Source organism: Sus scrofa, chromosome 16, assembly GCF_054392235.1.
Source record: "Sus scrofa isolate SSC_HxYL_T2T_F1_AM1 chromosome 16, Sscrofa_HxYL_maternal_Yorkshire_Landrace_v2.0, whole genome shotgun sequence".
Classification (NCBI taxonomy): Eukaryota; Metazoa; Chordata; class Mammalia; order Artiodactyla; family Suidae; genus Sus; species Sus scrofa.
The window spans coordinates 65,953,888-65,969,383 of record NC_139398.1 but is presented as its reverse complement, the minus strand read 5'-3'; the positions used below and the strand labels follow the sequence as shown (position 1 = coordinate 65,969,383).

Here is a 15,496-nt window from a genome sequence, read left to right as displayed (position 1 = left end):
TCTCTCCCTGCATCTCTCTCTCTCTCCCACTCCCTAGAGCAGAAACAATCCACCAGACCTGCTCCCTAGAGGCGTTCAGAGGACCAGGCTCCCCGTGAGGCATGCAGCAGCCCTCCTCAACCACCTCCCTGCTCTCCATGGACCAGGGGGTGCTCAGGATGCAGGATGGGCTCCAAGGGCACGATGGTGGGAGGCAGGGGAGGCACGGCGGGCTGGGCAGCGTCTGCAGCTGCCTGTCCTCTCTCCTCCCTTCTTGCCAGTCTCCGTGCAAAGCGAAGCAAGCTATTGTGGTAGGGAGTTTTTGTTACTCTAGGGAAATCAGGGAATGAGAAGCATTGGGTGCAGCCTCTTTTCTTAAAATAAGGATTCCTAATTCAGGGCCTTCTCTGCCTCTGCCAATTTATGCAAAGTGAGGCCTTAAAAATGCACCGCCAAGCGCTGCACAGTCGCCCTCTCCTGAATGCATCTTGTGTGTCTGGAATTTTCTCTCCCTTCTTACTGTGTGTTGTCACCTGTGAAACCCAAACATCCCCAAGGGCCCCAGCCTTCCAAGGCCAGGATGCCCCTCAGCATTCAAATAATGATACTGCCCCTGCCCAGGCCCAGCATGGGAATAGGAAGGCCCCCCTTTGATTGGCTTCCTTCCTCAGCTGTTCTGAGGTGCCACAGGGAAGGCTATGTATCACACACTGTGGGGGTTGTTGGGTGTCTTTCTCAGTCTGTATCACTGCCCTGGGCCTCTCTCCTGGGCAGGGCCTGTCACCTGGTAATGAACTCTCGGAGCTGTATCCACTGCACCCACGGCACGGACTGGACTGTGGCCTCACAGCACAGCTGATTCCAGGCTGTGCCTTCTAAGGAAAATTTTCCAAAGTCTTGCAGTTAATAGAGGGGCACCACAAGCCAAGAAAGGAGACTTTGAAAACACACTTTTTGATGGACGTTAACAGCTTTTAAGAGCCATTAGTTAGGCCTCTTTAGACAACACCCCCTAGTGGCCGCCCTCGCCTTAGCTCCGTCCCCCACCCTCACTGCCAGGTTACTTAAGGAGGCCCATTAACTCCCAACCCTGCCGCAGGCATTGCCCTGGGCCGTGTTCCTCCCACCCAAAGTCCAGCATCCTAAACATGCAAGAGATGCTGCTCTGCTCGGAGTGAAGATGACCTTTTTACAGTACACGCGGCAATCAGCTCCTCCTCCTCCATGTCACTCCATTCATTCTTGCGGCTTATCCTTATGAAGTCCCAACTGTGTGCCAGGCAACAGAAATAAAGTGCTGGACAGAAATGCTCCTGCTCCCTCCCTCCCCTCTTGGAGCTTAATTATAGATTGGGTTTTGGTCTGGCCAAGCCAGATTCGCTTCGGATTTTCTCAAAGCCTGAGACCCTTAGATTTCAAAGAGGAACGTTCTTGTACTTCTAGCCACCCAACAGAAGCTAGAGGTGCAAAGTAGGTTTTGTGTTCAAGAGTTCATGGATTTCGAGACTGATTGCTTCTTGGTTTATTTTCTTTAAAAAGATTTTCTCTATATTTATCGGCATGGAAAGATGTCTACAGTATATTCTTCTTTAAAACATTTTATGAAATATTACATACTGAAAAGTGCACATAGCAAAAATTTATGGCACACTGACCGGTCACATGTGACCACCACCAGATGAAGAAGTAGAACTCCTCTAGCACCCAGAGGCCCTCTCCTCTCACACCTTCTCGTAGTCATTGCCAGCCCTCCCCAAGGCTGACTACTCTCCTGCTTTTATAGTAATCGTTTCCTTGCTTTTTAAAGATAGCGTTTAATGGAGTTTCTGTGGTGGCTCAGTGGTGACGAACCCGACTAGTATCCATGAGGTCATGGGTTCGATCCTTGGCCTCGCTCAGTGGCTTTAGGATCCAGCGTTGCTGTGAACTGTGGTGTAGTTGGAAGATGTGGCTCTAGTGTGGTGTGGCTGTGGCCACAGGCCGGCAGCTACAGCTCCAATTTGACCCCTAGCCTGGGAACCTCCATATGCATGATGCGGCACTAAAAAGACAAAAATATAAAAATAAAGATGGTGTTTACTACCCAAGCACTCATTCCTAAATATTATTGTTTCCTTTGGTTTATTTTCAGAATCACATAGTGTTTATTCTTTTGTGTCTAACTTATTCTGTTTAATGTTGTATTTTAAAATTGATTTGTTCTTGAGCTCCCTGGTAGCTCAGTGGGTTAAGGATCCAGTGTTGTCACTGCCGTGAAGTGGGTTCAGTCCCTGGCCCTGGTCCCTTTGCTACGGCCATGGCCAAAAAAAATTTGATTTATTTCGTAGTACATAGCAGTCATTAAATCATTTTCATTGCTGTGTAATAGTCTATGCAGCTGAACTGCATAACCATACATACTTATTTATTTTCCAACTGACTGAGATTTAGGTTGATTTCAGTTTGGGGCTGTTGTAAGTAATGCTGTTCTGAACATCCTTGTACGTGTCTTTTGGGCACACCCATGCACAGTCTCTGCCAGGTGTATGTCTAGGCATGGAATTGCTTGGTTGCAGTATATGAAAATATCAGGCTTTAACAGATACAGCCAAACTTCTGTCACTACAGATTAGTTTTGCCTCTTCTGGAACATCATATTAACGATATTATACAGTATGTGTTACTGTGCATCTGGCTTCTTCTTTTTTTTTTCAACATGTTGCCTTTGAGAGTCATCCAGGCTGTTGCACGTCCGAGAAGTTTCCCGTTTTTATTTCTAAGTATTATCCACTGTGTAACTCCGCAGCATTCCTGTAATATTCCAGTGTATTTATTCAGTCTCCTGTTGATGACGGGCTGTTTCCAGGTTGTAGATAGTATGCAAAACGTTGTGTGACCTTCTTGTTGTGCCCTCACTGTCTATGTGGTGGTGGGAGTGCTGGGTCATACGCGCTGCCCTAGCCTTGCTGGATACTCAGAAACAGTTTTCCAAAGCGGCTGAGCCAATTTACACTCTCACCAACAACTTCTGTGAGTCTGAGCTGCTCCACACTCTCGGTGACACATTCTTTAATTCCAGTCTTTCTGGGGCTTGTGAGGTGATATCTCGGTATAATTTGCATTTGCATTTCCTTTGCACGCAGTGGTGGTTCATCACCTTTTCAAGTGTTTAGCCGCTGATTCAATAACCTTTCTGTGAAGTGTTTGTTCACATCTTTTACTTATTAACTGAGTTTCTTTTTATCAATAATTCATAGGCATTTATATGTATTCTAGATATGAGTCCTTTGTCAAATATATGCATTGCAAATATCTTTGCTCAGTCCGTGGCTTGTCTGTTTACTTTCTTAATGATGTATTTTTGAAGAACAGAAGTTTATAATTTTGACGATTTTTCAATTTTCTTAATGATTATCACTTTCGTTTCCACTTTATGAAATCTCTGACTACCCCAAGATCATGACAATATGCTCCTTTGTTTTATTAGGAAGTTTTATTGTTTTAGCCTATACATTTAAATATATGATCCATTTTTGACTGACATGAAATAAGGGATAAATTATTTTTCCTTTTTTAAATTTTTTATGCCTGCACTCATGGCATATGGAAGTTCCTGGGCCAGGGATCAAATCCCAGCCACAGCTGTGACCTCTGTGTGCCACAGCTACAGCAATGCCGGATCCTTTAACCCAGTACTCCACTGGGCCCGGGATCAAACCCTCGTCTTCATAGTAACTGGAGCCACTGCATTCGGATTCTTAACCGACTGAACCACAGTGGGACCTCCGAGGGGTACATTATTTATCTGTATAGGTTTCTAATTCTTCCAGCAACATTTGTTGAAAAGATGATTATTTCCCCCAACTTTGGCATAAAGTGATTATATGTGTCAGTCTATTTCTGGACTTTCTGTTCTATTCCATAGGTCTCTTTGTCCATGCTTATACCAATACCATACTGTTCTTAATTACTGTAGTAATTTTGCAGTAAGTCTTGAGATCTAGTAGTGAGAGTACTGCAATTTTTTTTTTTTTCAAATTTGTCTTGGTTCTTTTAGTCCTTTTTATGTTTATAAATTTTTAAATCAGCTTGCTCATTTTCACACACCCTCCAAAACACATTGAGATTTTGATTAGGAATATATTAAATATGTAGGTTAACTTGGGAAGAGTTGCTATCTTACTGACATTGAATCTTCCAATGCATGAACATGGAATCTCTCTCCTTCTATTTAATTCTTTAATTTCACCCAGTGAAGTTCTGTAGTTTTCATTGTAAAAGTCTTTCACTATGTTATTAGCTTTAGTATTTGATATGTTTAGCTCTATTAAAAATGGCATTTTTTAAATTTTCTATCTGTCAATATTATCACAATTCGTTGGTATGTTTACCTTGTATCCGGCAACTTTTGTAAATTCACTTAATAGTCAAGTTGTTTGTATATTCTTTCGGATGTTCTACAGATACAATCATATCATCTGTGAATATAAAGTTTTACTTCTTCTGTTCCAATCTTATACTCTTTGGTTATTTTTCTTGCCTTATTCCTCTGACAAATGTAAGGAGAGAGAGAGTGTATCTGTCTCCCACATCAGGGCAACAGTCACATTTCACAGAGTGGGACATTAGAATGAGATGACGTCTCATTCTATGCCTAGTTTTCTAGTTTTCATGAATGGATTTTTTATTTTTCCAGTGGCTTTTCTTCAGCTATTGAGATACTCATATTGTTTTTCTTCATTATTCTGCTAATGCATTGAATTATATTAGTTGATTTTTGGACTCTTAAACCAACCTCGCATGTATGACATAAATCCTACTTGGTCATAATGTATTATCATTTTTATATATTTCTTGGATTCTATTTGCTAATATATTCTTCAGAATTTTTGTATATATTTTCAAAAGAGATCCATCTATAATTTTCCTTTTTATAATATCCTTGTTTGATTTTTTTTTAACCAAGTTATCCTAGTCTCAAAAAGTGACTTGAAAATTATTCCTTATTTAAAAAATTTTGGAGGAGTTTGTGTAGTAATGGCATTTCTTTATCCTCAAATGTTTGCTAGACTTTGTCATGAAGCCATACAGCCAAGAATATTTCAAAGTATGTATTTAATTAAGTAGTTTCCAGATTTCCTATTTTCTTTTGTGTCCTTTTTGGTAAATTTTATTATTTTTGGCGATTTTTCCATTTTATCTAAATACTGAATTTATTGATATAAACTTTTTTACAGTGTCCTCTTAAGATCTTTTATACTGTTTACATTTCCCATAATGATACTCCTTTTTAAGTCCTGATATTAGTTATTAGTACCTTCTATTTTTTTTGACTAGTCTTTTAAGGGGTTTATTAATATTTTGTCTTTTCAAAGAACCAACTTTTGGATTTGTCACTCCTCTGTGTTGTAAGTTTTTTTCTTTTTCATTCACGTCTACCATTTTATTATTTCCTTCCTTTTACTCTCTTTGGGTTTACTTTGTTGTTGTTCTACTAATATCTTGGATGGATGTTTGGCTAATTGATTTTCTGTCCTTTCTAATATGTAAAACTAGAGGTACCTCTGTTTATGCCTTGCACTATATCTCACTAGTTTTTGCACGTAGTATTTCCATTATCATTCCCTACTTTTCAAAATAAAATCTTTGTCTTGTTCCATGGATAGAAAATCTTTTATTTCTCTATGTATTAACTTTTTTTTTAAAAAAATAATGTTTTCTTAAGCTCTCTTCATTCTGTTTCCTCTGAGTTAGTCCATACAGTCTTTCCTACCTTCCCCCTCCTTCCAGCCTCCCTTCCTTCTCTCCTCCCTTTTTGCTTTTATTCCCCTTATCTATTCCAATCTTTTCTGATCTCTGTATTTCATACTAGAGAATTTCCTTCAATGCCTGGTGATCCTTGGCAGTCTGTTCATAGCTAAGAGTGAGGCACTGAAAAAGGTGAATGAATCTCTGTGCACCTGAGAGAGGGCTTTGTCACCTGGATGGCACTGCATTTGGTAACTGACCCACAAATGCCTGTATAACATGAGCCATTCACTTTCTCCACAGACCTTTCAAGCTGTTGCATACAAAGCTACTCCTGGCTACTGCACTGCTGCAATTGGGGGACAGGGAGGTGAAGGTCTCACTATCTGTTAGTGTGCAGACTCTCCCTCACCCCTCTATTTCCTCTGATGTCTCATCCCTGCCCTCTGTTGTGCCTGGTACCCCTCAGCCCAGAATTCTTTCTTCTAATTGTTGCAGAGGATAAGCTTCTGCTTCTTGGGAAAGTGGGAAAGTATAACATTTGGCTACAAGGTGAAGCAGTGACTTGCCATCTAATTGCTTCTGTCCCAGAATTTCAACCCATCCCTCTGTTTGCAGCCCCTCAACTCACTCTAGCTTTTCTGGGATACTTGGCAACTCTAATCCCTGAGCCCCTTCTAACCCAGATTGACCTCTTATCCCCACCTCCTCCCCTGCTCTGGAAGGTCAGTTACCATTCTCCATCCACCTTCCACCTGACACACTGTGAGTCCGGTTCACACCTATCTTCTAGTTTCACTGAATTTCAGTTTCTCCTTCACCTTGCCATTTCCAGGAGACCTCCAAGAAAAGGAGGCAGACATGTCTTTATGTCAACATCATGGAAACAGTTTTTGTCTTCAAAATGATCTATATTCTACACTTTGCAGCCCTCATTATGTTTCCCTGAAGTCACACCACTGGCTTTCCCAGCTGTTCCCTCCTCATGTGGCCAATGTGGCTGCCCATTGTCCCTGTATCTACCAATTAGATAGCATCCATTGACCTCCTCTGTTGATAAATAAGAGCTTAACCGTCTCACATCAACCATCTCTTCCCCTCTGATGTTCCCAAGGCTTTTACATCACTTTAAAAAAATTCCCTATTGGCTGGTTAACAGCCAATATTAACATATATTAATTGAGATATTACCACTTGTGTTTCTTTAGCAACCACATAGGTCATATTACTGGAGCTCCTGTGTTGTAAGACCAAGCTGCGTCCACTCCTCCTTTTCCACTTAGTCCTTCCCTTCTCCTGACTTCCAGCCTCTGACATTCATACTTTCCCTTTTGCCTCGCCAAGAACTTCTTGGGCTGGGCTTAAGTCAAAGCAACAGAGGTTGCTCTCCTCTGGTCTCACACTCTGCCCCTCAATAGATCCCACCAGGGGTAGACTTTCCCTAACATGTAGCTTCTAATGCGAGGGGGGCGGAGGGAGTGTCCAACTCTCCTGTGGGGCAAAGGCAGCTGGACGTCTTTCTCCTAGAGGTCTTGTTTTCAGAGCAAACCCCAAGGAGGCAGCTTTCCCATTTCCCAGGGTCGGTGAGCCCATGTGAGGGTCTCAGAGGCCGCCATGCCCTCCTTCAGTTCTCAGCAGGCAGACTCGACTTCAGCCATTTCTGTGAGGCCAGGCAGCCAGCCTCTGGCTCATCATTTACCACTTTTCTCTCCAGATCCCCTTCCTGGGAGCTGGGATTAAGATCCATGAGAAAAGAGTGTCCGAAAACCTGCGTCCCTTCCATGACCGGATGGAGGAGTGTTTCAAGAACCTGAAAATGAAGGTGGAGAAGGAGTATGGCGTCAGAGAGATGGTACGGGTGGTCCCCCTGGCCAGGGTGGGCGGGACTGGGAGGATGAGGCCGTCAGAGCCCAGGAAGCTGCCCTGGAGGAGAAAAACCTGAGGGCCAGCAATGGCAGGACCAATCCAGGGACGCTTTCTGTAAACTTGGTCCCTCGGAAGTCAGCCGGATATGATCACCAAGTATCGAGGCCTTAGCACTCAAGGGACTCTACTACTAATAAAAGCACCCTTGATGAAGGACCTACTATGTGCCTGTCTGATCTAAGCACTTAGGTCATTCAGTCTTCACAGCAAGCCCAGTAATGATTTTTAACCCCTTGTATCTCTTCTGGAAGTTTTGAGGTGTTAAGTGACTTGCCAAAGGCTACGTAACACATGAGCATAGATCAGAATTTGCACGTGTCTCCATTGGCCTCCAAATCCACTGCCTTGGGCCACTGATAAGCTCCATGGCCTCAAGAGGCTGTTGGCCTGGTGCTCATAGGACGTCTTCTTTCTCCTCTTCCCTGGAAAGGGGTCCTAAAACATCAAGGCTGTGTGGTTCCTCAGAGGCCACGTGGCCCAACCCTCTGATTTTTGCACATGGGAAAACTGAGGCCCAGAGATGGGAAGTGAGTTACTGGAAAGTGCAGAGGTGAGCTTAGGTCTCTTATTTCCTAGCCAACAGTTTTTCCATGAGACAGCTTGCCTCCTCCAACACTCCCTTCATGACACCCCAGTGCAATTCTGATGATAACCACCCAGAGTTAGGTCATATCGCATAGGTTAAGGGGAAAATTGCCAACTCCCCTCACTTTAGACACCAAGATTCCCAGGCCACCTGCACCTCTGACCAACTAGCTTCATATCTGGAGAGTCCCACCACCCTTTCAAGTTGGATAACTTCACAGAACTCAAGCAGTCGGCCCTCCCTCCTTATCGGTGGGTTCTCTATTTGCTTAATAGAGCAAATAGAACTTAATCAACTGAGGATCAAAAATATTTGGAAAAAAAAAATTCAGAAAGTTCCAAAAAGCAAAACTTGAATTTGCTGTGCTGACGATTATTTACCTCGCGCTTACCTTATATTTACAATGATTACATGGCATTGATAGTGTCCTGGATATTACAGGTCATCTAGAGATGATGTATAGTATAGAGGAGGCTGTGCCAAGGTTACGTACAAACACCGGGCCATTTTATATAAAGGACCTGAGCATCCCTGGACTTTGGGATCCTGGGGGGTCATGGAACCATCCCCCATGGGTACCTCGGGGTAACTGCAGTAACAATCGCAGTTGTATTATAAAAAGACAAATCAGGTCCAGCCAAATGAAGAGGGGCATAGGGTGAGGTCTGGGAGGGTCCCAAACACATAGCTTCTGTGTCCTCAGAACCCATCACCCTGTTTACCTGCTGGCACAGGAAGGCTCACCTTAGCCTAAGTGTCTGCAGATTGTACTTGGATTTCATTACATTGGCACCATTGAAAGGATCATTGGCCACGTGGCTGAAATCAATCTCCAGTTCCCTTTCTCTCCCTGGAGGCTGAGCTAATATTATCCGGCTCAGAGTCCCAGCCCTGTAATCACAAAGTTGGTCTTTCTGGCCAGCCCCCAATCAGAGTCTTCTCTTCCGCGTCGAGGGACCACCATGAAAAACAAAGACTTACCTATCCGTGGGAGAATTGCTGGGATTTAGACATTACCTCCCAGGAGCCTGGCCTGACAGATTCTTTATCAGATAACCCCCTAGAGCCTCAGCCAGCTCTGCCCCACAGCTCCACCCCACCCAGGTAGAAGAGGGAGGCAGCAAGGAAGGTCACGGCCACATTACCCCGATCCTGCCCAGCATCAGGCCTGGCTGCTAACCACCCCGTTCTCCCACCTGCAGCCCGACTTCGAGGACAGGCGAGTGGGCCGCCCCCGGTCCATGCTGCGTTCCTACAGGCAGATGTCCATCATCTCCATGGCTTCCATGAACTCCGACTGCAGCACGCCCAGCAAAGCCACGTCCGAGAGGTCAGTGCCCACCCCGGGCAGCCCCCTGCTCCCCTGCCCTGGCCCAGCCCCCAGCAAAGCCTCCCTCTGCCCCTGGCCGGCCTTCTGTTTGAAAGCCTTTGCTCACCGCTGCCTCCTTAAAGCCCTCACAACTACCCCACGAGGCTTAGTTCCTTGTTAGGGGCTCCATCCAGGGCCAGGTGGCTTTTCCTGAGGACCCAGCTGGACTCGCCTGCAGCCTGCAAGCGCCCAGTCCAGCCATCTCCATCAGCCAGCCTGGGGCCTCACCTTCTCACACCTGCCTGTGGGCTCCATCTCTCCCAACCCCTCATCCCTGAGCTCCTCCTCTTACCTGCCTTTACCTCTGTTGGGCTTCCTCTGCTTGCCCAAGACACCCTTCTCCCTGAATGTGTAGCAGCTTCCACCTGCTAAGCCCAGCGTCCCCTCCATCCCTCCCCCAGCCCCCTCCCCCTTGGCAACCACAAGTCTCTTCTGCTGCTGTAGAGCACGGAGAACTACATTCAGCGTCCTGTGATAAACCATAGTGGAAAGGAATATTTTTTAAAAGAATGTAAAAAAATAACAATTTTTAAAAAGAGACAGAGAAAGAAAAGCTTTCCCCCTTCCACCTTCCTAGAGCCCTCCGCTCTACCCCCCAAACCTGAGGACTTTCATAACAGATGCTATGACGCAGCCTCTCCTCGGGCCAAGAACGTGCAAAGCGGTCCTCAGCCTCATTTCGTGGCCACTCTGCAGGGTCGCTGCAAACACCCCCACTTACTGAAAAGGAGATCATGGCTCAGAGAGGCTGAGTGATTTGCCCAAAGTCATTCAGCTAAAAAGTGGCAGGGATTTGAATCCAGAGCCATGATTAGAGCCACTTTTCTCTTCCTATCACCAGACACAGAGCTCACCACCTTCACTTTTATTTTACCCTGTATTTTGCATGTTTTCAAATTAAACAAGTGGCTCTCCAAACTCTGCCAGGTGAGCTGATCTACTCCCTGACCCTAGTGACAGCTCAGTCAGCCTGGGTCCCTGCAAGACACTTCCCCTGAAGCTCTAACTGCAGTGTCTCCTGCTGTCCCTCTTGCTATTCAGCTTCGACCTGGAATTAGTGCCTCCCAGGACTCCGAAAGCAGAGCAAGAGGAGCCCATCTCCCCAGGGAGCACGCTGCCTGAGGTCAAGCTGCGGAGGTCCAAGAAGAGAGCCAAGAGGAGCAGCGTCGTGTTCGCGGATGAGAAGCCCGTGGCAGAGAATCGGGTAAGTGGCCGAGGCAGGGTCCCCTCCAGCACCATCGGCAGCTCTCCCCTGCATGCCCAGCATGGTACCGGGGGCTTCCGCTCAGGCCTGGCTCTTACAGTGACATGGGGTTGCAGAGGTGGCGTCTGAGCAGCAGGGAGATGAAGTGCTTGCTGGCGCCCACATGGCCTGGATGTGACAGAGTGGGATCTGAGCCTAGGCTGTCACTCTTGTCCTTTCTACCATCACATGCGAGGCTGGGGAGAAGCCGCCTGTTCCACCACTGAGTGACAGAGCTGTCCCCAACCTCAGGACTGTCCTAACCACTGACTTCAGACTCCACTGCACTCCTCCTGTGGGAGCCCAGCTGGGGATGCCGACAGGAAATTCTCCCTGCCCTGACTTTAGGAGGTTTCTTTCTTAGAAACTAATAACTATTTGAGATGATGCCAGGCAGCCCTGGTTTCAAGCTCAGCTTCCCCATGAAAGAAAGTTCTGTTGAAAGCATTCTGGGAGCCTGGGAGGGGAAGATGAACTTGCTGTCCTGGAAAGGGAGTGCTGCCAGATGAAAGGGCAAGGGGCCAGCTGAGATGCCTTCCGGTGATGAAAGGAGCCTCCACAAACTTCCCAGTAGGCCTCAGAGGCTCCTCTTGCCAGGGGGAGAAGGCTGGAAATAAGACTGTGTTTCATAATGCTAGAAGGTGTCATTCATACAGTAGTCTAAATTAACACCTCCCCCCCACACACACAAACACTCATACACCAGAGTTGTAGAGTCTGCAACCTGTGCAACCATACATGGCAGGCTGGCATCAAGCAATGTGAAACAGAATAAATGGACTTGGGCCGGGTCCATTGAAGCCATTTCAAACCCTCATCACTGACTTTTCAGGGCCCAGAACTGCCTCATGCTAAGCCTCTGTGGGGTGTGTGTGTGTGTGTCTGTGTGTCTGTGTGTCTGTGTGTGTGCGTGCACGGCGTTTGGTATATTCATCCAGCTCTCCAGGAAACACGAGTTCATGAGTGACACCAACCTCTCGGAGCATGTGGCCGTCGCCCCCAGGGCATCCATCCTCTCTCAGATGAGTTTTGCCAGCCAGTCCATGCCCACCATCCCAGGTAGGCACCCTGCCAGCACCAGAACGGGCCACCAGCCTGGGGGTGAAGGATGTGCAGGAACCCTGTCTACACAGTAAAGTGAGCTAAGCACCCTGAGGGGTCAGAGGCTCTGCTCACAGGCCCCCATCCTCTGAGCTGTCCCCACACCCTCCCCCTTCTGGATGTGAAGCAGTCCCAGTGGGCTCCACGTGGAGGCGCTGTCATTCTGGCCCTCAGCGTTCCCTAGGAGTCCACGCTGCACACCAGGTGGTCCCAGGGTCTCAGTTAGCCAGGACCCGGCGGGCCGGAAGTCTGTCCCTGGTAAATCTCTCATCCCTGTGTTTCCTCTGGGGCCCCAGAGACTCTTTCCAGAATGTACAGAACCCACCACTGCATCACACAGCTGCAGAGTGTTTGGTGCATAGATGCTTCCCTTCCCCCATCACTCATTCACTGTCCAGCAAGGAGGTCAGCGCGTAAGATGACCTTTGCCCATTCACAGAGGGCACCTGGGGCCCTAACTGGGGATGTGGCCTGCCCAGGAGCATCTGTCCCAGGGCAAATCTCTGGTGTCGGCTACTCTGTGCCAGGCTGTGTGCTGAATGCCTCTCCTTCATTGCTTCATTTAAGCCGCAGTGCAAACCTGTGAAGTAGGTCACATGATTAGCCTGACTCTGGATGAGGAAACTCGGGCTGAGAATGTCAGTCTCCTGCCCGTCCTGGCACTGAGTCGTGGAGGCCCCCGGAACCGGCCCCTAAACACTGCCCAGCCTCCCCAGGCAGGACACCCCCACATGGCCGTGTGTTTAATGGGGTACACAGCAGGCCTCACAACACCCTTGAGGTCTGTGCTCTCACCCCCATGTTCCCAAGGTCAAAACCGAGGGGTGTGGCTGGAGGCCATTCCCACCGGCTGGCCCCTGGCTTGGAGATGCTTTTCCCCACAAGGCCCTGCCACTGAAGGGGAGCAGGGACTCCCGGCTGTCAGTGCTGGAAGCAGGGACGAGTGAGCCCTCACTGTCTCCCCGACTTGGGCAAAGGCCGTGTTCCCCCAAGGAGTCAGGGCCCCAGTGGCCGGGGCCTTCTCCCACCTCAGCACCCTGTTTCCTGCCCAGAAGCCCTCGGCCGAGGCCTTGATTGGGCCAGGATGCAGGCCGCTGTCTGCAGGGCTGGGCAGGCCTCCGTACAGTGGACTGACAGCCTCCTGCCTGGACTCCCCTGCCCCCCACCGTTTCTCCTGGATTCCGTCTCTGCCCCCTGCCTGTCTCCCAAGTCCCCCTTCCTGTCCCCGGGCACGGCCTCCCTCCCCCCACCGCTCACAGCCGTCCTCCGTTCTCCGGCAGCCCTCACACTCTCGGTGGCCGGCATGCCCGGGATGGACGAGGCCAACTCATCCCCCCGCCTCAGCCAGACCTTCCTCCCTCTGTCAGATGGCGACAAGAAGACGCTCAAGCGGAAGAAAGTAAATCAGTTCTTCAAGACCATGGTGAGCACCCAGACGGTGGAAGCTTGGGGGCTGTGGGGAGGAGGAAGGGAAAGGGGTGATGCTGAAGCGATGAGAAAAGGGGGGCATGTGTGACCGGTGTGCGTGTGTATATGCGTGTGTGCACGTGGTGTGGTCACTCCCAGGAAGACAGGGACAGGGCCCCTGGGCTGGGGGGACACGGGCCAAGATGAGCAGAGTGCAGTTCTCCTCTTGGGCCCTAGGTGGCACCCTTGAGCAGGACTGACTCCTGCTGAGCTGCAGGAATGTGCCAGAGGCTGTACAGGACCCCTGGGACCTCAGAACCTTCAGCTGTCCTTTGGTGCTCCTGAATTGTCCTTTGGTGCTCCTGTCAGAGCCACGGCAGCCAGCTGTCTTGGGCAGCTAAAAGTGCTTCTGCCTAAGAACTTTCCTATTCAACTTCTGTTACAAAATCCTGTTATTTAAAAGCTGGTTTCCTAGGAAGGCCTGACTTTCCGAGTGCCGTCTCCTATTGTTACTTGTCAGTCTTTGCTGGAGATGAAGGTCCCACCTCACTCTGATCCTCGGGATGTTGTTAAAGCAGAACTCTGCTGCCGGAACCTGACTGCAGGTTCATTGCGCATGTGCAGTGAGTCCGGCATCGCGCTGAGCGCTTCCCAAACCCGGTCCCATTTGACCTTCCACTTTCCCCGTGAGGATTTTATCAGGCTTGCGGAGTTCAGTGAACAACTGGCCCAAGTTCACATGGTCCACAAAACAGCAAAGCCTCTGCTCTAACCACTGGCAGCACAGCCTTTCTGGCCCCATCAGTCAAGGTCAGGGCCGCTCAGGCTCGCAGGGGTCTGAGAGCAGTCAGCTCAGGGGCCCTTGTGAGTGGGACTGGAAGCCCCGCTTTGGTGCTCCTGGGAACCCCATCTTGGACGGTGGCTATCTATCCTCTTCTCCCACGCAGCTGGCCAGCAAATCTGCGGAAGACGGCAAGCAGATCTCCGACCTCATGTCCACTGACCTGTGAGGTGCTGCTGACCAGGGCTGCGCCAAGGGCCACAGGGATGGAAGTTTCCAGGAGGAGGGAGTCTCTGTGGAACATTAATGCCTCAAAGACTCTCCGTGGTTCCTGCACTCAGACAGAGGGACTGGGCTGATCTGGGCCCCAGAACAGTCAGTGTGACAGACTCAGCATCACCAGAGCCAGTGCCCCAGGTGCTGGGTGATGATGCCCCACCTGGGTTCTTAGCCACATGAGGACCCATCAGCAATGCCTTCTCCCAGGATGCTCTCCCCAGCATCCCGGACACATCTTTTTATAGCCCAGATTCTCAGGTACCAGGAGCTATAGTTTTATTTCATTGTCTAGGTCCTAGCACTTAACAGAAGAGCTTTTAAATATTCTTTTATTTTATTTTTGGTTAAGAGTTTTGTACTTTACATGTTTTAATACCACCAACCAGACTTTTTTCTAGCTGATCATCTCGAAAGTGTTGCTATTTCTTACTGACAATAAAAGTGATCCTATGACTCAAGCAAGTTCCATCGCATAATTCCATCAGCTGAATCCCTATGGCCTGGGACTGGACAGGGAGCTCCTGGGGCTGGTCGGGAAGGCAGGCCTGCAGCCTCCAGTGATGTTGAGAAGCCTGGCTCCAGTCTATGCCAGCGCAGATCCACCCACCTTGTTCGTGCCAACCCCGAGAATTTTCCCCATGACCTTCTCCGTGACCCCTTTGCCTTCGCTTAAGGGCCTTAACACTGGGGTGCAGGGGTGCTGGGAATGTCTGCCAAAACCTTTCTCCTGTGATCAATACAGTCAGCTTCTCCTGGAAAAAATGGCACAACCACCCAATCCTGGTCACTCTAATAAAACCCAGCCAAATGCCCACGAGTTAGGAAAAGAGAGGCCTCCTGAGGCCCAGGAAACTGATGGGCCAGCCTTTGGATTTTGTCACCACGTCAGAAGCAGAGGAACCCTAAGGCTTCTCAGATCTGGCCCAGGGGAGACGAAGGGCTCCCGAAGTCAGAGGAGAGAGGGTGGGGCCGAGGCCCAGGGAGCCGGGGGTCTGTGCAGGGAGGGTCTTGGTGGGAGGCTGAGGACCGTTAGGGAAGGAAATAGACACGGGGTAGATTTGAAGGACATGGTTATGTGGGGTTCAAAAGTCCGGGCAC

The 15,496-nt window shown here is 48.6% G+C and overlaps 1 protein-coding gene across 7 annotated transcripts in view; it reads left to right on the top strand.

Moving 5' to 3' along the window:
* The window catches only part of DOCK2 (dedicator of cytokinesis 2), a 425,062-nt gene extending 410,206 nt beyond the window's left edge, over positions 1-14,856 (top strand). For 4 of the 7 annotated variants that reach the window (XM_085001779.1, XM_085001778.1, XM_085001780.1 and 1 more), the window contains 6 exons: positions 7,421-7,558; positions 9,421-9,548; positions 10,629-10,791; positions 11,769-11,889; positions 13,212-13,354; positions 14,286-14,856. In XM_085001779.1, coding sequence (XP_084857905.1) covers positions 7,421-7,558; positions 9,421-9,548; positions 10,629-10,791; positions 11,769-11,889; positions 13,212-13,354; positions 14,286-14,348 — 756 coding nt within the window. In that variant the 3' untranslated portion in view covers positions 14,349-14,856. The remainder of the gene's footprint in view (positions 1-7,420; positions 7,559-9,420; positions 9,549-10,628; positions 10,792-11,768; positions 11,890-13,211; positions 13,355-14,285) is intronic. The other 3 variants (XM_085001782.1, XM_085001781.1, XM_021076634.2) reach the window with 1 other exon arrangement.
* The last annotated feature ends 640 nt before the right edge of the window (positions 14,857-15,496 follow it).